Raw genomic sequence first — 24,972 nt, forward strand, 5'->3', positions numbered from 1 at the left:
AAAATAAATATTTACATTAGACAATTATCTTTATACTAAAAAACATAAAACTACTGTTTAGTTATATTACAATATTTATTCTACGTTAATATGAAAATATGTTGTCAAAATAAAAAACAAAATATTTATCATTATCAATATATTAAATTCTAAGCTTAAATACAAACTTATTTATAAACTAATAAGATGTCTTGCTATACGTATGTATGCATGGTCATTACTTCTCTTATACAGCTGGACAAACTTTTTACTAATTTAGAAGGATGGTATTAAACTGAGAAAAAAATTCCTTATAAGCAAGGGGCGATGCTTTTAGTAATATGATAAAGTAGAGATTTTACGAATATTTTTTTGAATTGGCTAGTAAATTATGTTGTATGTTTAGATTTTTATATCAGAAAGTAAAATAATATTTATAATTCTCTGATGAAATTATTTACAACACTCTCATTCATTTACATTTGAATAGAGAGGGGATCAATATTGTCAGCTCTCATCTGGATAGAGAGAGGATTTTCTTCAAATATTTCTTCTTCTTTAATTTCTTCCTTGATAAAAACTTCTTCACATTTAATCAAACTAATAGTTACAGAATGTGGAACTGTATTACTACAGCTTTTTATCATTTTCAAATGTCCAGGGGATTTTTTATGGGTTGATAACAAGGAATTAAAGTTGTAATGTTTGTCACAAAGTTTACATGAGAATGGTTTCTTATCAGTATGGATCCGTTTGTGTTTAGTCAAATCACCATTGTGAGAAAATGTCTTTTTACATTGATCACATGAGTATGGCTTCTCACCAGTATGGATCCTTTTGTGTTGAACCAAAGTACTTTTATCAGAGAAAGTTTTTTCACATTGATCACATGAGTATGGCTTCTCACCAGTATGGATCCTTTTGTGTTGAACCAAAGTACTTTTATCAGAGAAAGTTTTTTCACATTGATCACATGAGTATGGTTTCTCTCCTGTATGGAATCTTTTGTGTCGAGTCAAATTACTACTAGATGTAAATGTCTTTTCACATTGATCACAAGAATATGGCTTCTCGCCGGTATGAATTCTTTTGTGGTTAGTCAAATTACTACTAGTTGTAAATGTCTTTTCACATTCATCACATGAGTATGGCTTTTCTCCTGTATGAATTCTTTTGTGTTTATTCAAATTACTATGATTAGAGAAAGTCTTTTCACATTGATCACATGAGAATGGCTTCTCATCAGTATGAAAAATTTTATGAACATTCAAGCTACCACTAGTTGCAAAGGTCTTTTCACATTGATCACAGGAATATGGTTTCTCGCCAGTATGTACCCTCCTATGAACAACCAAGTGAGATTTCTGTGTAAAATACTTGTTACAAATATCACAGGTATTCATGATGGTATATCCTCCCTCAATCTCCTGAAATTATTTATGTGACTTAGAATAAGAACAAGATATATTTCTATTCAGATATTATTAGGTAAGCAACTAAAACAAGGATGACAACATACAATACATAAAGATTTTATTATTCAACTGTTTATTCAAAATGTTTAAAAAGTCAAGCTTAAGCTAAATAATCATCATGTTTAAAAGGGACAAACGGTTTCCTAGTAATAATCATATAGATCCGATGCTTTCTCATTTATATCTAACTGTTGAAGGAATCATCAAAATCATTAAAATAATCCTGACATGCCTAAATTAACAATAAGAGCTATCCTTTACCTAAGTTCTGACGGAAATTGTAGGATGAAAGTTATAAACAAGGAAGACAACATTTATAAAAGCGAAGCTTAACAAATCAAACGAACAAACTTACAATGAGGATGATACAGGCGGGGTTAAATTTCAATAATTTTTGGTGTGATAATAAAAATTGGGATGAAATGAAACATAAGTATAGATCATCAACACATTAGAAAGCAGAAAAGAAAGCTGTACAATTAATATGCAGGAAAAATAATTTTAACAGTGTTCAAATAAAAAAACAACATGACAGAAAGACAGACGGGCGTAAAAAAGAGGGGGGGGGGGGGGGGTAGTGTTTACTGTAAACCCTAAAATGGTAAATCTTTGCTTTATTCTTTTTAAGATAGTAGGCTGGATTTTCTTAGAATTGCATTATTTCCACAACATAACTTATTGACGTTTAAAAAAAAATATATTTCGTCATCTTTCTTCTAGAGGATAAGGGGGTAATTATAAAAGCAAATCTTGACAAATCAGACTGATAACCTTACATTGACAAAAATAGAGTAATTGCATAGAGGCTAATATGCTTTTATATACTCCTCTCCCTTATTTATTGTTTATAATCAAAAAATATTTATCAACTCCTCCTACTTTAATTGTTCTAAATCAATGGGCCAAATTATATTTAAATAATCAAAATATTATAAAAATTAAATCTTCAAGGATTTACAGCCACTTAATTGTCTAAATATAAATGACAAAGATCTCGTAAACAGCTACAATAATCAGGAAAGTTGGCCAAAAATAAGGAAAATATCGCTTTTAAGCTTTTAGGAAGGTGAAGGAAGTTGTTAATCTACCTAAGAGAAATAAAATAAGGATGATAACATCCAGAAAAGCAAAGCTCTAAACTCAAAAGATAGGACAAACAAGTAATAACTCTTGCTGAGTGTCAGAACATAAATATGTAAGTATAAATAAAATTTAACATAAATTAGTTTCAATATTGCTTAAATACAGGATACAGTATAGGACATATTTAATTGTTTGGATTAAAAAAAAGACGCCTAGCTTACAATAATGTAATTGCTACAATAACGATTATATAGTTACTATGCTTCCTAAATCTTGCCTAATTGGTATAGGAATCATCATGCAAAGTTAAAAAGGACAATTCTAACATGTCTAAATTAAAGAGTTTACCATTACCGACATAAATACGAACGGACGGACAGAGGTACAGACTGACCAACCCTAATAATCCTTTTGTAATAAAAAAGTGAATAACCTGTGTGTGTTTGTAAACAAAATAGTAGAAAACTTCTTTCTTCTTAATATCTATACTCTGTGCATTTTTATTTGTTATTAATTATTCTGAAAATAATATATTTACATTAGACAAATATTTTATTTGTACTACTACTATAAATAAACAAATTAATGATGTGTCTTTATACCTACTGAAAAACAAAATAAATATTGTTAATTTAATATTACATTATTTATTCTACATTATGGAAACATGATGGCAAAATAAAAACAAAATATTTGTCATTGTCAATAAATAAAATTCTTAGCTTAAATACAAATCTTATATTATAAACTAAAAGTTTTTCCTATTTTTTTGTATTTTGTTCAATACTATCTCATAAACAGCTGGATAAACAGTTCACTAATTCAGTAAGTTTTGTATTAAACTAATAAGAAAATTTTTAAAAATCCTTATAGGCAAGGTGCGATGCATTTAGTTATATCAGGAAGTAAAATGATATTTATAATTCTTCGATAAAATTATTTACAACACTCTCATTTATTTACATTTCAATAGAGAGAGGATCAATATTGTCAGCTCTCATCTGGATAGAGAGAGGATCCTCTTCAAATATTTCTTCTTTTTTAATTTCTTCTTTAACATCAACTTCTTCACATTTAATTAAACTAATAGATACAAAGGTTGGAACTGTATTATTACAAGTTTTCATCATTTCTAAATGTTCAGGTGATTTTTTATGTCTTAATAAATCTGAACTAGAGACATAATGTTTGTCACAAAGTTTACATGAAAATAGTTTCTCACCAGAATGACTGCTTTTGTGTCTAGTCAAATGACTGCTTCTGTTTAATGTCTTTTCACATTGATCACATGAGAATTGCTTCTCACCAGTATGAATTCTTTTATGTCTAGTCAAATCACTATTTTGAGAAAATGATTTTTCACATTGATCACATGAGTATGGCTTCTCACCTGTATGAATCCTTTTATGGACAGTTAAGTTACAACTAGTTGCAAAGGTCTTTTCACATTGATCACATGAGTATGGTTTCTCACCAGTATGAATCCTTTCATGAAGAGCCAATTTATCTTTCTGTGCAAATGATTTTTCACATTGATCGCAAGAGAATGGTTTCTCTCCTGTATGGATTCTTCTGTGATTAGTCAAACCACTAATTTGAGAAAATGTTTTTTCACATTGATCACATGAAAATGGCCTCTCACCTGTATGGGTACGTTTGTGTTTAATCAAAACACTATTTTCAGAGAAAGACTTCCCACATTGATCACATGAGTATGGCTTCTCACCAGTATGAATTCTCTTGTGATAGATCAAAGAAGTTTTCTGAGAAAAATATTTTTCACATTGATCACATTTGTATGGTTTCTCTCCTGAATGGATTCTTTTGTGCATAGTCAAACTACTACTAGTTGTAAATGTCTTTTCACATTGATCACATGAGAAAGGCTTTTCACCTGTATGGACTCTTTTATGTTTAGTCAAATCACTATTACTAGAAAATGTCTTTTCACATTGATCACAAGAGTATGGTTTCTCTCCTGTATGAACCCTCATATGAACAACCAAGTTAGATTTCCGTGTAAAATTTTTTTTACAAATATCACAGGTATTCATGATGGTATATCCTCTCTCAATCTCCTGAAATAATATTTTTATTAATAAAAACAAAAAATTTAGTTTTTCCAATATTTTCAATTAAACAGGTAAAAACTGAAACTAGGATAACAAATTCCATATAAACAAGAAATAAATACAAAATAAAACAAGAATGACAACTTCCATAGAAGCAATGCAAGAAAAAACAGACGGTCAGACAAGCAATACGAATTGTAAAAGTCATATCCAAGTTGTTGTCAATAAAGCTAAATAATTTAAAAAGAACAAACAACCTTTTTAAATACAATTTTTTTTAGCAAACATGAAATTTAGCAAATTTAATTGCTAAAATAAAAGTATTTATAAGTCATCTTCATTTAACGACTCCTTTAACCCTTAAATGTCCATTAAAACCGCGAGAACGGCAAAAATCGTTAAAAATGGTTGGCCGGAGGCAAATGATGCATAAGTCAAGAAAGATCCGCCTTAAAAAGTTTGAAAATATTGCAGAGATGACTTTGGGCTCTAAAATGACTCCTTCCCCCTCTAACAAAGGAAAATTTGAAATTAACAAGAATGAAATTGTTCAAACCATGCAATGTAAAATGCTCAATTACTCAAAAACGGCCGGGAGGCCCCAGTTTGTGAATACACAATACATGTTGCATATTGATATTATTATTGCAAAACCCGAGGCCTCCTGGCCGTTCTTGGGTAAAATGGACACACCCCACCCGAAAGCGTGTTAGGTTAGAAAAAACCCCCCGTGGAAACGGTTTACACAGGATGTACCAGGACCTTATGGTGGTTTCAGAACATGCTTTCCCTAAATTGAATTAGTAGCTTCCCATAGTAGAAAATTTTAAAATTACTTTTGGTGATCAAATTTTACTTTTATTTTTAGAGTACCTTCACCTAACCTCCTTTATTGTCTTATTTTGTCTTTCATGTTCATCATGTAAATTCCTTCACATTACGGTTGAATTGACAGATATTGGAGCTTTCTAAAAAGGTCTCTAACAATTTTCTAGCTCTAATACTTTTTGAGATATCTTATTTCAAAGTATTGCTGTAAAATAATCTTTTACACAACAAAAAGGTGAAAAATAAAATGAGATACTTTAGAGAAAATTAGAAGTATCTCCATATAAATCTCTCTAACATTGCTTCAAATTGACCAAATTGGAAAGTTAAGGTGCCTAAAACTATCTACATTCAATGGACAATCCAAATACATACTTTTTAAGACTTTATAAGTTGACAGGAGGATGCTAAAATGTAATATCAAAGAAACAAATGTAATTTAACTTTAATTAAAAATCACTTGTAAGACATTTTTTAATGTAAAAGGTGTTTTAAGGAACAAGAAACTCATATCTAATAATGATTTAATATTTTTAAACATCTCAGTACTAGTTTAGAGTAACTAATGGTGTATATTAACAAAAAATTTGTTGCCTAAGAATAAATTGTTTCTTTTATTATATGTGAGATCATCCATGAAAGTCTTTTAATTACTATGTTTACTTAGTTAAGGTGGCAAAAACTAATTTTGTTTCATGAGGTTGTAAAGAATTAAAAAGGCCAATCAACTATTCTTAGATAAAAATTACTAGAATTAGTAAATTACATTTGTAAACTGTTGGAAATGCTTACAATTCTAAGCAATTTTTGGTTTATTTACAATGATTATGTCTATTTTTTAAAAGATATGTTTCTATTTGTTCAAAATATCAGATGATTGTGTTTTATTGGCTTTCTAATTACAAAGTGACAACTTTATACACTATAACTTACCTTCAAATCCTTGCTAGAGTCTATTAAATATCAATTTATTTAAAAAAAACAGGATTTTTTTATTCTTTAGTATTTTTAAAAATCACTTCAGCTTACTCCTATTGGCTTATATAGTCTTTGTAAGTATGAATTTGGATTGTCCATTGAATGTAGATAGTTTTAGGTACCTTAACTGTCCTATTTGGTCAATTTGGAGCAATACTAGAGAGATTTATATGAAGATAATTGTAATTTTCTCTAAAATATCTAATTCTACGTTTCACCTATTTGTTGTGTAAAAGATGATTTTACAGCAAAACTTTGAAATAAGGTATCTCAAAAAGTATTAGAGCTAGAAAATTGTTAGAGACCTTTTTAGAAAGCTCCAATATCTGTCAATTCAACCGTAATGTGAAGGAATTTACATGATGAACATGGAAGACAAAATAAGACAATAAAGGAGGTTAGGTGAAGGTACTCTAAAAATAAAAGTAAAATTTGATCACCAAAAGTAATTTTAAAATTTTCTACTATGGGAAGCTACTAATTCAATTTAGGGAAAGCATGTTCTGAAACCACCATAAGGTCCTGGTACATCCTGTGTAAACCGTTTCCACGGGGGGTTTTTTCTAACCTAACACGCCTTCGGGTGGGGTGTGTCTAGTATCGAATGGTAGCCGAGAATTCATTTTTTCTCCACTACATTTCTTTCAAACAGAATTATTAGCTTGACATATTAAAAATAAGTAAGTTGCTATAAAGGATAAAGTAATTTGCCAGCAGAATAGAAAGGTCCCCACCACTGAAACAAGGAAGTTGTCTGGGTTATACATCTTTACTTATACATTTATAGATCAGAGAACAGATCTAACCCAACAATCTCTGAATAAATGACGTAAAGCCCGAAAAACTATAAATACCTTATAATATAAAGTAGATATGTATAATGGATTTCTCTCTGTTTACTTTGAATGTTACTTGCTGACTGACGTTGATTCTATTATCAACCTTAATCATAAACAATAGTTATATCTACAAAAACTAAATCTGCGCCCATTTACTTAAATATGATGCTCAATGCGCGGACTCCTCCAACTTTTAATCAGAAACTGAACAAGCAAATATGATATGCTGTTGTTTTAAATAAAGATAATGGCAGGAAATTCAGGGAGGGAGGAGACATTGAGCTAATTATTACACTAGTCCCCAAGGTTCTTTTATCACGTTTTCTTATTTGTTTGACCAACAAAATTGGGGACTATAAATGCATTCCGATTGGTAGGTATATTAAGATGAGTGTCCAAACGTTTTAACCAAAGATTTATGCCTACAAAAGGAATAATTTTGTTTATTAACGTTCGGGATGTATAACAAAATATCGCCCATAGTCTTATCCTTTATATCCCTGCGGCAAATTAGGAAGAAAAACATACTAACCTAACTTTAAAATAGGGAAAATATTCTTTATTTATATGAAATAGTCTGATTTGAAAAGAACATAATTCAAAGGTTATATAATGTGTATGAACTGATTGACAACAATATTGTAGATTTGCTTTTCATATAAAATATGATATGAATTAAAACATTATACCCTTACATCCTTATAATAAAGTAACAGAATGTCTGTCTGTTCCAAAGGATCTCGCTAACCGCTGAACCGATGTGATTCTCCTGTAAAGGGTAGCTTCTCATAGGTCCTGGGAGGGTTAATAGTTAATTTAAAGGAGGGTACAACCACCCTCCCCAGAGAAATTGCCAAAAATAAAATAAAAACGCCGTCTTGCAAATATTTATGATAATTAGCTAAAAACATAACTAACAATTTTACGTGTCCCTAGAGGCCTCTAGGGTAGTAGCCGCTAGTAGGTATATAATATATAGTCATATAATGACAAAGATTTATATTCTAGAAAGAGAAAGATTGATCTGACCATAATAGTTTTTTTTATTTTCTTGCAAAAGTACAAAAGGACCTAAAACAAATGTTGCTAAATAAAAGGGCGAAGGAAGTGAAATTGACTTTGACTCACTTATTGTCGGAAATTCATCAAACAGGGGACATGCAAAACAATTTTTAGCCCTCTAGCTCTAATAGGAGCTGAGATAATAGGGGCGCCTCCCCCCTCCCCCGACCGATAAAGGTGCGGCAAGGTACCCAACTGTTAAGGGTTAATAAAATTAATCACATTTACCTAATTTATCTTAGCTATTTATACAAATGAAGGCTGGAAGAATTCTAATTTCATTTCATTGTGATCCGTTATCTGAAAATAAATCAAAAGGTACAAAAAATGATAAGTTTTGATTTTTGAAAAAGAAAAAAATATTTTAAACCAAATAATCCTCAATAACCAGCAATATAAGATAAATAATATATTCAGATTTTATAAAGATAAAGTGAGTGTTGGGAGGGGGGGGGGGGGGTTGCCACTTCAACTTACTCCGTGATTATCAGGCTATGTAATTATATTTGACAATATAACCAAAAAGAAAAGTTTTATCCAAAATAACCTAAAATATTGTTATTTATCTAATATCAAGTCTAATAATGAAGGAGTAGGCGAAAAAGGCAAACCCCCAACCCACCATCCCTTTAATATTTACATTAAAAATAATACAATATTTACAAAATTTGGTATTTTATATAAGAAAGCCAACTGTTCATCATATTTCAATTTTATGTTCTACGATATCAATACAATCTTTATCCTCAATTTCTTTTTCTTCCATTTCCTGTTTAATAGTTTCTTCATCATTCTCAGCCTCCATGGTGATAGAGAGAGGATCCTCATCAAGAGTTTCTTCTTCTTTTATCTCTAATTTAATATTAGCTTCACCACAATCAACAAAACTGGTAGAAGCAGAAGGTGGAACTGTGTTCTTAGTAGATTCTAACTTTTTCAGATGTTTAGTTGATTTATAATGTATTTTCAGATTTGTTCTATTCGAAAAATATTTCTGACATAATTCACATGAGAATAGCTTCTCACCAGTGTGGGTCATCTTATGCACAGTTAAATTGTATTGTCGTGAGAAAGTCTTATCACACGTATCACAAGAGTATGGCTTCTCTCCTGTATGAATCCTATTATGGACAGTTAATTCACTTTGTTGTCTGAAAGCTTTTTCACATGTATCACAAGAGTATGGTTTCTCTCTTGTATGTATCCTCTTATGGAAATTTAACTCACCATTTGTACGGAATTTTTTCTCACATGTATCACAAGAGTATTGCTTCTCTCCTGAATGGATCCTACTATGCATAGTTAAAGCACCTTGTTGTGAGAAAGCTTTTTCACATGAATCACATCTGAATAGGCTATCTCCTGAATGGATTCTCATATGTCTTGTTAATTCCCATTGGAAGGAGAATTCCTTGTGGCAAATATCACACGGCAACATGATGGATTGTTTATTGTACTCGCACCTAAAATAAAAATTATTTGTCACAATTTATGAGTGGAATGGATTCATAAAGTTTTTTCATCAATTTCAACTTCAACTTAAACTATTCAATTTTACAAAAAAAATAGTAGGTGCATAAATTTCATAAAAAAATATATATATATATGTACATTGCAATGTAACAAAAAAACAAGTTTTGATTTGAAAAATAAAAATAAAATATTTTTAAATTGGTTTGGCTTTGCTCAATATATTGTGAAAAAAAAGATTAAGTACCTATTCTCATAAAGTAACAATTCATTAAGTATTTGAGATAAGAATGGACGTTATGGCTTTGGTAATTTTAGTTGGTTAGAGTAGAAACCAGAGGATGTTGACATTTTATTTCAAGATTAAAAAATTTGTTGAGTAAGTATTTAACTTTGTAATAAGAATCTTTCACACAAACATCGTGCAATTTCTTTCTCATCATTTCTTGTTAATATAACTAAAGAATTTTTAATGATTTGAAAATTTGATTTTTTCTTAATAATTTTTCTCCTTGTAACTAAATCCTGTTGGAACTCTTTGGCAACTGTGAGACAGACGCTGTAGCTTATAAAGATAGTTGCACTGCAAAAAAGAGAAAAACTGAGTAAGCAAAAAGAAATATTTTGTTCAAATATCTTAAAATGAAGTGAGTAGCTCACTAATAAAATTAAGATTTAGCTTGCCTCGCTGGGGTTAGTTGTAAGGGGAAAATTTAAAATTTATCTTAGCTATTTATTCAAATGAGGGCTGCAAGAATTATACTTTTATTTCATTGTTATCCGTTATCTGAAAAAAATCCAAAGTTCCAAAAATAATTTTAATTTGCATAGAAAAAATATTCAAACCAAATAATCTTAAATAACCTCAAAAGTAGAAACATAATATATATAGTAAGGGTTTATACCACTTTCACTTTCTCCGTGATTATTAGGTTTGGTATTAATGTTTGACAATATAACCAAAAAGTAAAGTTTTATCCCAAATAACCTATAGTCTAACATTAATATCAACTCTAATAATGACGGAGTAAGTGAAAGTGTCATAACTCCCCCCCCCCTTTTATTAAAGAAGGGGGGGGGGAATTAAAGTACCTTTCATGAGCTTATTCCCAGAATCAAAATTCCTCTGTGGATTTCACTCTGTTTTCTGGAAATGTTAGTTGCTGACTTACATTCATTCAATTATAAACCTAATCATAAACAATAAATCTCCGCTCATTTACTTAATCAAGATACTCAACTCGTGCTCTTAAGCACTAACCCAACTTACTTAAATTAGGTTAGGTAATGTTAAGTAGCCCCACAGGGTTAGGTCCCCCGATATATAGATGTTGTCTTTAGGTCTTTTGTAGCCACACCACATTTTAGCAACTTTGCAACATATACAATTTTATTTACACTTATACTACTAATATTCTGCTTATTAAGTTCTAACAAGAGTTATGTTCATTTGTCCATTTATCTGATTTTAGAACTTTGTTTTATGGATGTGTTCAGCCCTGTTATACGATATTTACAATAAAAAGAATATTATAAAAGATTGTCACATTATGTACATGGATACCATGGATACTAATATCCATTTATCATATTACTAGAACCAGCCATTTAAATCCTATAAGGTGGAGCCTTCAGTATGAATAATTAATAACCTGTGCATTTAGAAACAATATTAATAGGAAACTTGTTTTCTTTATAACATTGCTATCTATACTTGGTGCATTTTTATATAATATAAATATTTATCTGAAAATAATATATTTATATTTGATAAATATTCTATTCACACAGAAACCAATAAATTAATGATTGTCATTATGCTTAAAAACATCAAATTATTCACAGAAAATTAAAGTAAAATGAATCATTATTAAAAAGTAAGTTGTAAGCAAAATAAAGATAGGATTAAACAACATTTTAATAGTTAAAATGAAAATAATTTTTTTTTGAACTGAGCAATTACCATTAATCCTGTCTCTCTAAATAAACATTTGTATCCTATGACAATTAAATGCTTATATTTCTATTTTATGATGAACAATATCAATATTATAAATTCTATCTTCATCATAATTCTGTTGACAAGAAAGAGGATCTTCTATTTCTTGTTTAATATTTTCTTCAATATTATCAGCTCTCATCTGGATAGAGAGAGGATCTTCATCAAATATTTCTTCTTCTTTAATTTCTTCCTTAATATAAACTTCTTCACATTTAATTAAATTAATAGAAGCAGATGGTGGAACTGTATTATTACAGCTTTTCATCATTTCTAAATGTTTAGAGATTTTATTATGGGTTGATAACAAGGAACTAAAGGTATAATGTTTGTCACAAAGTTTACATGAGTATGGCTTCTCTCCTGTATGAACTCTTCTGTGGTAAGTCAAACTTTCATTGTGAGAAAATGTCTTTGTACATTGATCACATGAGTATGGCTTCTCTCTAGTATTAACTCTTTTATGGGCAGTGAAATGACAACTTCTGTTAAAGGTCTTTTTAATTTGTTCACATGAGAATGGTTTCTCAGCAGTATGAATTATTTTGTGCTGAGTCAATTGACCACTACTTGCAAAGGTCTTCTTACACTGATCACATGAGTATGGCTTTTCTCCAGTATGAACTCTTTTATGGACAGACAAGTTACCATTAGTTGTAAAGGTCTTTTCACATTGATCACATGAGTATGGTTTCTTACCCGTATGAACTCTCATATGAACCACCAAGTTAGATTTCTGTGTAAAATTCTTATTACAAATATCACAGGTATTCATGCTGGTATATCCTCTCTCAATCTCCTAAAATAATATTTTTACTGATAAAAACACAAAATCATGTGATATATAGGGTAGGTCCGAATTATTTACAAAACAATAATGACAAAATCCATAACGGCATAACTCTGAAATGGTAGGACAAACAAACATTAACACGAGTGTCATAACTATATAAGTCTAAACAAAATTGTTAGTAAATTTGTTGAAAGACTGCATAATTACAGGGTACTTTTTCAGGACATGCCTACGTTTTAGAACTTGATTATATATATGCTTCCTTATAGCATTGTACTTTGTTTTAATAGGAATCAGTATTCCAAAAATCAGATGAATAGGATAATTATAACACATGAAAATTTTTTATGTCTGAAAGGTTAAAAATCAGCAGGTTAAAAATTCAATGGTTAAAAATGACATAATATAGAATGCTACTCTTTCTAAATTGTACCCAACCACTTAGGAATAACCATGGCAAGTTTGAAATCAATCGGACAATTCTAACATGACTAAATTAATGAAATGGACGGACGGACCTACCCTAATTATAGAAAAGCTTCGCTTTTAAAAATTAGCATTGAATAGTATAAGAGATTGGGTTTGAGATAGATTCTCAATCGCCACAAAAAAAAATCCGCAATTAATTTATCTTCTAGAAATTTAAAATACCCCAGAGCATTACCGACAAACTAAAGTGCCATGTAAATTAAATATTTGATGCTCATTGAAATAGGGAACTTTTACGAACAAAAAATCAACAGTCTAACTTGAATAGCATCTGGAAATTCACATTTCCCCCCACTCAATTTCTTAGAGATAGATGGACGAAAAGACGTTGAAAATTAAAATGTGTAATTAGCTTGGTATACTAAAAATCAAATAAGGCATAAATTGTTAAAACGGGATGTATTTTTACAATTTTTGATAATAGTTTAACTAATGCAGATTTTCGTATAAAATAGTAATAGAATAAAGGGGGCAAGGGTTAACTAACAACCTTTGAAGTAATGATGTAAGGTACAAAAAAAAACTATAAATACCTATAATATAAAGTAGATCTGTATAATGGATTTCTCTCTGTTCACTTTGATTGTTACTTGCTGACTGACAATGATACTTTTGTCAACCTAAATCATAAACAATGGTTAAGTCTTGTTTATCAAGAAAAGCTAAACTAAATCTCCGCCCATTTAATCAGAAACTGGACAATCAATTATTAGAGGGATAAGGTTTTAAAAATATACATTGTACTGTACATATAGTATTTTGTCAACATATAATATCAATGTAATTTAGTGGCTCAAACAGAATAAATGTAAACTTAATACGGACAGATGGTCAAAAGTGAAGAAAGGCTTTGCACATAAAATATGATAAGAAATTAAATTACCTTTTATTACATTCACAATCCAAATTCCGCTGTGGATTTCTCTATGTTTTCTGGAAATGTTAGTTACTTACTGACATTGATTCTATTATCAACCTAAAATAAAAACAATAGTTAACTCTTGTTTAATATTAAAACCTCACAAAATCATTTACTTCATCTCCGCCCATTTACTTAATCAAGTTGCTCAATATGGACTCCTCCCTTTTTCAATCAGAAATGGACAAGCAAATGTTTTTTTTTATAAATGGTGTGGAGTTATCTTAAAGAAAATTCTGGCAGCAAATTATTGTTTAGATAAATGAGAAACTTGAATAGGTTCAAGAAAAGATTTGGATTAATAAAAGTGACACGAAAAAGTCATCTAAATTGAATGGATATTATAGGTAAGTTTGTGAAGGAGTGAAGCACTATATAATGTTTGGAATTATATTAAATTATACCCCCCCCCCCCTTTGAAATCCCTTAAAAACATTTGCTGGCACTTCTCACCTTGGTAAGAAGCCCTTGGCTTTAGCAAATAAGTAGGTACAATATACCTTTTAAAACCCGTCACAAAAATTAGAAGATAATCCCCCCCCCCCCCTCCAGTTTACCCTAGTTATATAACTTTTTTTATGTGCCATTTACCCCAACCAATTTTAAATTACCCCCTCTTAAAAAAGCTTGGACGTCCTTGACAAGCATTTAAATCTGCAAGGATTTACAGCCCCTTACTTGGCTAAATATTAATATAGACAAAGATAATTGGGGAAGTTTAGCATTAACCAAAAATAAGAAAAAAATATCGCTTTTAAGCTCTTACGAAGGTGAAGGAAGTTGTTACTCTTTAGTAATAAAAAAAATGAATAACCTGTGTGTTTGTAAACAAAATTAGTAGAAAACTTCTTTCTTATTGATATCTATACTCTGTGCAATTTAATTTGTTATAAATTAATCTGAAAATAATATATTTACATTAGACAATTATTTTAATTACACTACAAGATAAATAAACAAATTAATGATTTGTCCTTATACTAAAAAACAATAAAAATAGTGTTCAGTTATTTTTACATTATTTATTCTTCATTATGGAAACATGTTGTCAAATTATAAACAAAATAATTATCATTCGAATTACAAATTTTATATTATATACACTAACTAATAGGATGTCTTTATGTATACATGGTCAATTCTATCTCATAAACGGTTGGATAAACAGTTCACTAATTTAGGAAGTTTGGTATTAAACTGACTATGTATTTAGTAATATGATGAATTAGAGATGTTACGGATATTTTTTTAATTGAATGATAAATTATATTGTATGTTTGGATTCTTATATCAGAAAGTAAAATAATATTTATAATTCTCTGATGAAATTATTTGCAACACTCTCATTCATTTACATTTCAATAGAGAGAGGATCAATATTGTCAGCTCTCATAGAGAGGATCCTCTTCAAATATTTCTTCTTCTTTAATTTCTTCCTTGATATAAACTTCTTCACATTTAATTAAACTGATAGTTACAGAAGATGGAACTGTATCATTACAGCTTTTCATCATCTCTAAATGGTTTGTGGTTGCATTGTGTTTTTTTAAATTTGAACTTGAGATAAAAAATTTATCACAAAGTTTACATGAGTATGGCTTCTCACCTGTATGAACCCTTTCATGGACTGTCAATTCCCAACCAGATTTAAATGTCTTTTTACATTGATCACATGAGTATGGTTTCTCGTCTGTATGGACCCTTTTGTGGACAGTCAAATTACTAATTTGAGAAAATGTCTTTCCACATTGTTCACATGAGTATGGTGTCTCGCCAGTATGGATTCTTTTGTGTTTAGTCAAATTACTATTATCAGAGAAAGACTTTCCACATTGATCACATGAGAATGGTTTTACACCAGTATGTATCCTTTTGTGGCTAGTCAATAAACTACTAAGTGTAAATGACTTTTCACATTGATCACATGAGTATGGCTTCTCACTAGTATGAATTCTTTTATGTCTAGTTAAGTGACTACTAGTTGTAAAAGTCTTTTCACATTGATCACATGAATATGGTTTCTCACCCGTATGAACTCTCCTATGAACCAGCAAAGAAGATTTCTGTGTAAAATTCTTGTTACAAATATCACAGGTATTCATGGTGGAATATCCTCTCTCAATCTCCTAAAACACAAATTTTTGTTTTGTCAATATTTTCAAATAAACACAACATTCAGGTTAAAACTGAACAAGGATAACAACTTCCATAGAAGCAAAGCAAGAAAAAACAGGCGGTCAGACGAGCAATACAGATTGTAAAAGTCATATCCAAGTTATTGTCAATAAAGCTAAATAATACAAATGTAAGAAGCTTCGCTATTAAAAATTGTAGAAAGAAATTAATAACAAGGATGATTATAAAAAGCAAAGCTGTTGATACTTTTTATTACCCCACAGTGCGATCTTTTGCCAAAAAACGGGACATTTAGAGTAGACAAAAGTAAACTTCAATAAATAAGCTTGTATTTGAAGAAATGATGTAATTTCTTTTGCTTTAACTCGGAAATAACTTAAATTTTGCCTCTGTTAACTTCTAATGTGCATTTGGTTAAAAAATCTATAAAACTTCATAACTTTAGTTAGGATAGGAATATTTTAACAAAATCAACGTCTATGTAAATATTTCTTCAATGCAAACAATGTTTGTGAACAAGAATATAGCGTCAGGTGCACCCAGTTCGAGTCCCGGCATTTTTAAGTAGGTCCAGTATAAGTAAAATAGGACACTTATAAGGCATGTTTTCAAATATTTTTTTTACAGATATAAACAACAATAACACAATTTTCAAAACACTTTTGATTTTGTGCTAATACCTTTATTCTAGGTGTAGTTATATTCATTTAAAGTTTGTATAAAAATATAAACATAATTACTATATAATATTATTCTCACACGCAAATTGCTCTCTCTCTCTCTCTCACACGCATATATTATAAGGTTTTAGCAAATATTATAAAAATCCCCAAATTTGAATTTCTGCTGGACCAAAATCAGTTAGAATTATAGTTTTTTTAGAAAACATGAAATTTAGCAAATTCAATTGCTAAAATAAAAGTATTTATAAGTCATCTTTATTTAACAACTCCTTCCATCCCTTAAATGTCCATTAAAATCGCGAGAACGGCAAAAATCGTTAAAAATCACGCCAACGGCGGCAAATAACGGCGAAACGGTTCGCCAGAGGCAAATGATGCATAAGTCAAAAATGACTCCTTCCCCCTCTAATGAAGGAGAATTTGAAATTAACAAGAACGAAATTGTTCAAACCATGCAATGTAAAATGCTCAATTACTCAAAAACGCCCGGGAGGCCCCAGGTTGTGAAAACTGTTTTATACACAATACATGTTGCATATTAATATTATTATTGCAAAACCCGGGGCCTCCTGGCCGTTTTTGGGTAAAATGGAGAAAACTGATTTTTTGGGGTTAAAAATCTTAATATTTTTGGTGAAATTTTCTCATAAAATGTCAATTTACACCACCAAAAAATATTTTTTTAAAATTTTTCTTTAATTAGACATTGGTACAGGTATCTGAAAAGTACCTCAATCAAAAAATATTTTCATAAGATGAACATAAATGTATTTCTTGTTGCTTTGAAAAAATTGTGTAAAAAAATCTGGAAAATCATCAAAACTGAAAAGAAATTTTTCACTACCCTTTTTAAAAATGGCATAAATCCGCCAAAAATTAATATTTTTTCAAAAATTTCTTTTCAAGCTGTCTACTTACAGCCATTATTAGGTCCTAGGATAGATAAAAGTCGATTTTAAATTTTTTGGATGTCCCGATTTTTTTCAAAAGATCGCACTGTGTACCCCCCCCCCCCAATCTCTGGGTTATATAACCCAACCGTCTCCACCCCCCCTCTCCCCAGTTTTAGTTTTTACAATTATTTTTAAAAATATTCAACAACTCCTCCTACTTTAATTGTTCTAAATTAATGATGAATGGGCGGAGAAATAATAGTATTTGAGACAGGGGAGTAAAATAAGGGATTTCAAAGTTTCGGGTAAGCACCCCTTTACCCCCATCCCAGGACGCATATGAGTTAGGGCGGTGAATATAAATAATACATGAAACTGGAAAAAAAATTTTATTATAGAAGAAAAACATTGATGACAATATCTATAAAAGCCAAGCTCAAATAAACCATACAACTAGCAGAAAAATCCAGGTTTCTAAAGGGATAAGACAATGGTCAATAAATTGATGTACATTCCATATGATGATGCACATAATTTCCTTCTGTAGATAAAAATTTGTTTTTAAATGATTGAACAATCAACTTAATGAATCTCTCAATCAAAATTCACTAGTGTCACCAAAGCAAACAAATACGAAAACGTTATTATAAAACCTTGGGGACCTCCTAGAAAAAAATCTGCAATCTATCTCTAATAAAAGACGAGGAAAGGCATGTTTCATATAAAGACAGACAGGCTAACAACAAAACAAATATGACAACATCCATAAAAGTGAAGCTCTGAAACAGTAGAACAAACGAACATTAACACAGAAGAACCCTAGTGTAAGTAAATTTGTTGTAAAACTGCTTTATTACAGGATACACATTTTTAGAAGTTGATTATAGAAATTCTTCCTTATAACATTGTAATAGGAATGAGTATTAAAAAAATCAGATGGACAGTATAATCATATCACATAAAAATTTGTTGTCAAAAAGGTTTTAACATGTTTGAAATGGATGTATGGTCATTCTGGTAACGATCATAGAGTTGATACACTTTTTAAATTGTACCTAACTATTAAGGTATCACTAAGAAAAGTTTGAAATCAAAAAAAAAATTATAACATGACAAAATTAATGAAAAGAGCAAACCGTACAGTTCCGGACGGACCGACCCTAATTATAGAAAAGAATTGAATAGTATAAGAAAGTGAGTTTTAGATAGATACAAAAAAATTTGCAATAAATTTTTCTTCTAGAAATTTAATAAATCTCAGAGCATTACCGATAGACCAACTGATGATGAAAATTAAATATTTGATGCTCATTGAAATAGCATCTGAGAAATTCATAATTTCCCCCACTCCATTTTTTTCTAACAGATAGATTGACAAAAAGACGTTGAAAATTAAATTAATGAGTAATTAGCTTGGGATACTAAAAAAATTAATTATTTGGATAAACATTATACATCAATATTTATCTACAATTAAAGATCAGATAACAGATATAACCCTAACTATTTCGGGAGTACAGAAAAATAATATAAAAATACCTTATAATATGAAGTAGATCTGTATAATGGATTTCTCTCTGTTCACTATGAAAGTTAGTTGGTGACTGAGTTTGATTAGAATATCAACCTAAATCTTAACAATAGTTAACTCTTGTTTTATTAAAATAAAACTGCACAAAATCTCCGCCCATTTACTTAAATATGATACTCAGGGCGGACTCCTCCCACTTTTAATCAGAACTTGGAAAAGCAATTGTATTTGTTTAAAGGTTGTAATGTTATTTTATAATGAATAAAGATTCTGGCTGCAAATTATTGTTTACAATAAATAAATAGTAAGAGTAGGGGAAATGTCTTGGCTCATAAACAGGCGCAACTCACTACCATGCACAGTTAGGACTTCTCAGACAAAGGTCGTACAATCAAAGGATTGATTGTCTGATGGATGTTACTTAACCTAATATCCTTGGGTGTGTATCGCATCCCATTACACGTGGATGATGCTCTGGATTCTCTAGATGATCACTTCAATCAAATGAGAGTCCTGCCCTTACGAGGTAATGGTAATAAAATTTTCATAATGTATAAATATCAATTTGTTAATAAACAGGACAAAGGGGATCATTTTTTTTCGCGTATTTTTTGTAAAGTTTTGTGTTTTAAGACTTTTAAACAGTAGTAGAACTGTAATATTTTGCATTACAGTTGCTCTAATATGGTACAATATAAAACAGCAGTAAAGCCGCCGCTGCCGCCAAAATCTGTAAATCCCGCCAATTGTTTTGTTTTTTTCTTGCTAAATTACACAAATTTAAATTATTTGAAGACAAACCAATTACTTTCTAATCAAGTTCACCTTTTATTTGCTCTGGGCACTTTTAGTTTTTGGATTTAAGTGCCAGATACGAGTAAAATGAGGGATTTTAAAGTTTGGGGTAAGCACCCCTTTATCCCAATCCCAGGACGTATATGAGTTAGTCCGGTAAATATAAATAAATACATAGAACTGAAAATAATTTTTATACAAGAAAAACATTGATCACAACATCTACAAAAGCCAAGCTTTTATAAGCCTGACTAGCAAAAAAATTGGCATCTAAAGGGATAAGACATTGGCCAATAAATTGCTGTGCATTACATATAATGATGCACATAATTACCCCTTCTATAGATTAAAATTAGTTGTTGAAACAATTGAACACAAAACTTAATGAATCAACCAATCAAAATTCCCTAGTGTCCCCAAAGTTGTTAAGCAAACAAATAAGAAAACGTTTTTGTAAAACTTTGGGGACCTCTAAGAAAAATCTGCAACCTATCTTTGATAAAAGCTGAGGAAAGGCATATGTCTTATAAAAATTTGAAACAGAGCAGTACAGTCTACAGATATACCAACACATCAAGTGATATATAGAGTAGGTGTGATATTCGGAAATGTCCAGCATAATATTTACAAAAACAGATCAGCATTGAATAGCATAAGAGAGATGAGTATAGTCTCAAGATTTATCATTAACATGTACGCTAGGTACTTATTAAGGAATAAATAAACTGTTTCTACCCTAACCCTAACTCTTTCTTGAGAAATAAACCATAAAAACTATAAATACCTTATAATATAAAGTAGATCTGTATAATGGATTTCTCTCTGTTTAAAATGAAAGTTAGTTGGTGACTGACAATGATACAATTATCAACCTAAAAAGTAACAATAGTTAACTCATGTTTTATTAAAATAAAACTGCACAAAATCTCCGCCCATTTACTTAAATGTGATTCTCAAATATGAATCCTCCCACTTAAAAAAAAAAGGGATTAGTAAATACTTTTGTTAATGTTATTTCAAAATAAATAAAGATTCTGGCGGCACATTATTATTTATCAATCATTATATAATGATGTTGTAAATTTGTCATCATATAAGATAAATATAATGTAGAGGCTCAAACAAAACAAATGCATATGATCTCTCGAAACATACTTGCTGTGAAAGGCCTCAATTCTTCATATAGACAACCAACATTTGTCTGGAAGTCCTAATGTCCATGGTAATGAGTTGAGCCTGTTTATAGACCACACCACTCCACCTTATTCTTACCGTTGATGACACATACTTGACATAGCAGCAGTAAGTACCATTTTTAAGGCCACTATTATGACGCGGTGAGGTCCTGACTCGAATTAGACACCACCTCGACAGCAAGATTACACACAATATTATAATGATATAATAGTTTTGCTCCGCACATTAATAATTCTAAGAAATTAAAGTACCTTTCATGAGTTTATTCCACAATCAAAATTCCTCTGCGGATTTATCTCTATTCACTGTGAATGTTAGTTACTTACTAACAATGATACAATTATCAACCTAAAATATAAACAATGGTTAACTCTTGTTCTATAAATAAAACCTCACAAAATCTCCGCCCATTTACTTAAATATGAATGATGCTTAAGGTGGACTCCTCCTACTTTTATTTAAAACTGGACATGCAATTAGTTTTGTTAAAAGGTTGTAATGTATTTATTTAAAACAAAGATTCTAGTTGCAAATTATTATCAAAATGCATTTTTGAGGACATAGATTTTTTTAGATATAAATATGTTATATTGTCAACATATAAAATCAATGTAATTTAGCGGCTGTAACATAATAAATGTGATCTTAATACGGACAGACGGTCAAAATTGGAGAAAGGCTTTGCACATAAAATATGATATGAAATTAAATTACCTTTCATGAGCTTATTCCAGAATCAAAATTCCTCTGTGGATTTTACTCCGTTTTCTGGAAATGTTAGTTGCTGACTGACATTCATTCAATTATAAACCTAAATCATAAACAATAAATCTCCGCCCATTTACTTAATCAAGATGCTCAACGCGGACTCCTCCATTTTTCCATCAGAAACTGGACAAGCAAATGTTTTTTTTCACAAAGGGTGTAGAGTTATTTTAAAAAAATTTTGGCGTAAAATTATTTTTTAGTTAAATAAAAAACGTTAATAGGTCCAAGAAAAGATTTAGATTAATAAAAATGACATGAAAAATTGTCATTTAAACAGGGTGTATATTCTGCACAATATTTTTTTTCCCCGGCTACAAAAATTTTTTTCCCCTCCTAGTTTTTTCTTACCAAGTAGGGGGGAAAATGGAAAAATTTTTAAAGAACTCTATATTTTATCCCTCCTACCACACATTTTTCTAGTTTTTTTTTCACCAAAGAAGGGGGGGAAATAGAAAAAATGTTTTCAGTTTTCGTAATTTTTACATTTTTCCCCCTCCAACCACATATTTTTTATCCCCCCCCCCCCCCTCCTGAGCATGGGATCCCATGTAGAATATTATAGGTAAGTTTGTTAAGGAGTAAAACTCCGCCCACCCCACCGCAAGAAGCACTCTATAAAATTTGGAATTAGATTTTATCCTCCCTCCCCAAACTAAACCCTTTATAACCCCTAAAAATAACTTCTTACTATGGTTAAAAGCCCTTGGTCTTTACAAATAAAGTACAGCTTACCCGAGGGGTAAACTTTTTGATGCGTCATTTAACCAAATAATGATAAAATACCCCCCCCCCCCTCAATAAAAAAGGCTAGGAGCTCCTTGACAAGCATATCACTTTTTATTATTGGCGAATATTTACAGATCTTTCCTTATAAATATAAATATACTGAAAGATCTTGGAAACAGCTCCAATAATCAGGAAAGTTTGGCATTGGCCACAAATAAGAAAATAACACCATGAAGAGAGTTGTCACTCTACCTAGGTAAGTGATATGTCCAAATAAATATGTTTCTGTTTATATGACCCTCTTTATTTCCTCTCGGGGTAAAACATATGTAATAAAAAAGTTAATAACCTGTGTGCTTGTAAACAAAATTAGTAGAAAACTTCTTTCTTATTGATATCTATACTCTGTGCATTTTTGTTTGTTATAAATTAATCTGAAAATAATATATTTACATTAGACAATTATTTTATTTACACTACAAAATAAATAAACAAATTCATGATTTTCTTTATACTAGAAAACAATAATATCAATCATGTAAAAAAATCATTTAAACAGCAACTTGTAAGTGAAATAAAATGGAGTTAGATTTAATGTGGAAAAACCAATTGAAAAGTAAGTATATTTAGAACACCATAAAAAAATTTATATTCGCATATTAATTGAAATAAACACAATATCTACCTATTTATAAATGAATTAAAAATTGCAACAAATAAAGATAAAATGCAGATTTTTAATGTGAAAAAAAAAGATTTAGATTTTTCTTTGAATTGGGCATTATTCTTGTCTCTCTAAATAAACATTTTTATCCTATGACAATTAAATGTTTATATTTCTATTTTATGATGAACAATATCAATATCATCAATTCTATCTTCCTCTTTATTTTGTTTACAAGAAGGAGGATCTTCTATTTCTTGTTTAATATTTTCTTCAATACTGTCAGCTCTCATCTGGATAGAGAGAGGATCTTCATCAAATATTTCTTCTTCTTTAATTTCTTCTTTAACATCAACTTCTTCACATTTAATGAAACTAATAGATGAAGAAGTTGGAACTGTATCATTACAGCTTTTCATCATTTCCAAATGTTCAGGGGATTTCTTATGCTTTGATAACAAGGAACTAAAGGTATACTGTTTGTCACAAAGTTTACATGAGTATGGCTTCTCACCTGTATGGATTCTTTTGTGCTGAGTCAATTGACCACTAGTTGTAAATGTCTTTTCACATTGATCACATGAGAATGGCTTCTCACCTGTATGAATCCTTTTATGCTGAGTCAAATTACTAGTTTCAGAAAATGTCTTTCCACATTGATCACAAGAATATCGCTTCTCACCTGTATGGATCCTTTTGTGTTTAGTCAAATCACTACTAGTTGTAAATGTCTTTTTACATTGACTACATGAGAATGGTTTTTCACCTGTATGGATCCTTTTATGGACAGTCAATTCACTATTTTGTGAAAATGTCTTTTCACATTCATCACATGAGAATGGTTTCTCTCCTGTATGAACGCTTGAATGTTTGGTCAAATTACTATTACTAGAAAATGTCTTTTTACATTGATCACATGAAAATGGCTTCTCACCTGTATGAACCCTCATATGAACAACCAATTTAGATTTCTTAGTAAAATTCTTATTACAAATATCACAGGCATTCATTCTGGTATACCCTCTCTCAATCTCCTGAAATATTATTTTTATTAAGAAAAAACAGACGGCCAAACAAGCAAGAAAAATTGTAAGAGGTGTATCTGAGTTTTTGTCAATAAATAATTTTTAAAGAACAAACGATTTTTTTTGCAACAATTTTATACATTCTTTACTTATTGTTAAAGGATTCATCAGAACAATTCTGACATGCATAAATTTACGATAAGAGCTACTGTTATAGACGTACAGACAAATGTAAGAATGCTTCATTTTTATATTTGTAGAAAGAAAGTATTGAACAAGGTTGATAACATTTATAAAAAGCAAAGCCGACAAACAGAGGTTAATACGGTTTAATTATTTTTTTTTATAATATTAGGCAACTTTAATTGTTTTAAATCAATGATAACCTACTACAGGAATAACCATACCAAGTTTGAAATTGAAAGAACAATTTACGGACTGACGGGCCGACCATAAATGTAAAGTACTTAAACTGTACTTTAAATTTAAACACTTCTTTAGGATACTTTTTGTGAATCTAAAGCGACGATTGTATCGAAAATAAAATATCACTAGCTAGGCTTCTTTT

At 30.1% G+C, this 24,972-nt stretch overlaps 3 protein-coding genes across 4 annotated transcripts in view; all 3 read right to left on the bottom strand.

The window, feature by feature from the left end:
* Window positions 1–3: 3 nt before the first annotated feature.
* On the bottom strand, window positions 4–3,058 carry LOC145317927 (uncharacterized). The gene is made up of 2 exons (XM_080159215.1): window positions 2,971–3,058; window positions 4–1,406 (listed from the first exon to the last, which is right to left on the bottom strand). The coding sequence occupies exon 2, from the start codon at window positions 1,380–1,382 to the stop codon at window positions 456–458; it is 927 nt and encodes a 308-aa protein (XP_080015341.1). The 5' UTR covers window positions 1,383–1,406; window positions 2,971–3,058; the 3' UTR covers window positions 4–455.
* Window positions 3,059–3,172: 114 nt separating this feature from the next.
* Window positions 3,173–24,972, bottom strand: part of LOC145318405 (uncharacterized) — a 35,723-nt gene continuing 13,923 nt past the window's right edge. The window contains exon 2 of the mRNA XM_080159696.1: window positions 3,173–4,615. Within this exon, the coding sequence (XP_080015822.1) occupies window positions 3,497–4,591 (1,095 nt within the window). The 5' untranslated portion in view covers window positions 4,592–4,615 and the 3' untranslated portion in view covers window positions 3,173–3,496. The remainder of the gene's footprint in view (window positions 4,616–24,972) is intronic.
* On the bottom strand, window positions 8,950–23,151 carry LOC145317929 (uncharacterized). 2 transcript variants are annotated; one of them, XR_013879162.1, is made up of 5 exons: window positions 23,065–23,151; window positions 21,936–22,032; window positions 21,473–21,569; window positions 20,809–20,896; window positions 19,170–19,325 (listed from the first exon to the last, which is right to left on the bottom strand). XR_013879162.1 is itself a non-coding variant. In XM_080159216.1 (3 exons), exon 3 carries the CDS (start codon window positions 9,752–9,754, stop codon window positions 9,017–9,019), a length of 738 nt encoding a protein of 245 aa, XP_080015342.1. In that variant the 5' UTR covers window positions 9,755–9,779; window positions 21,936–22,032; window positions 23,065–23,151; the 3' UTR covers window positions 8,950–9,016. The 2 variants fall into 2 exon arrangements, 1 of the variants encoding a protein (XP_080015342.1); XM_080159216.1 differs by lacking the exons at window positions 19,170–19,325; window positions 20,809–20,896; window positions 21,473–21,569 and adding an exon at window positions 8,950–9,779.

The sequence above is a fragment of the Acartia tonsa genome, chromosome 4 (assembly GCF_053477335.1).
Source record: "Acartia tonsa isolate MP-2025a chromosome 4, ASM5347733v1, whole genome shotgun sequence".
Lineage (NCBI taxonomy): Eukaryota > Metazoa > Arthropoda > Copepoda > Calanoida > Acartiidae > Acartia > Acartia tonsa.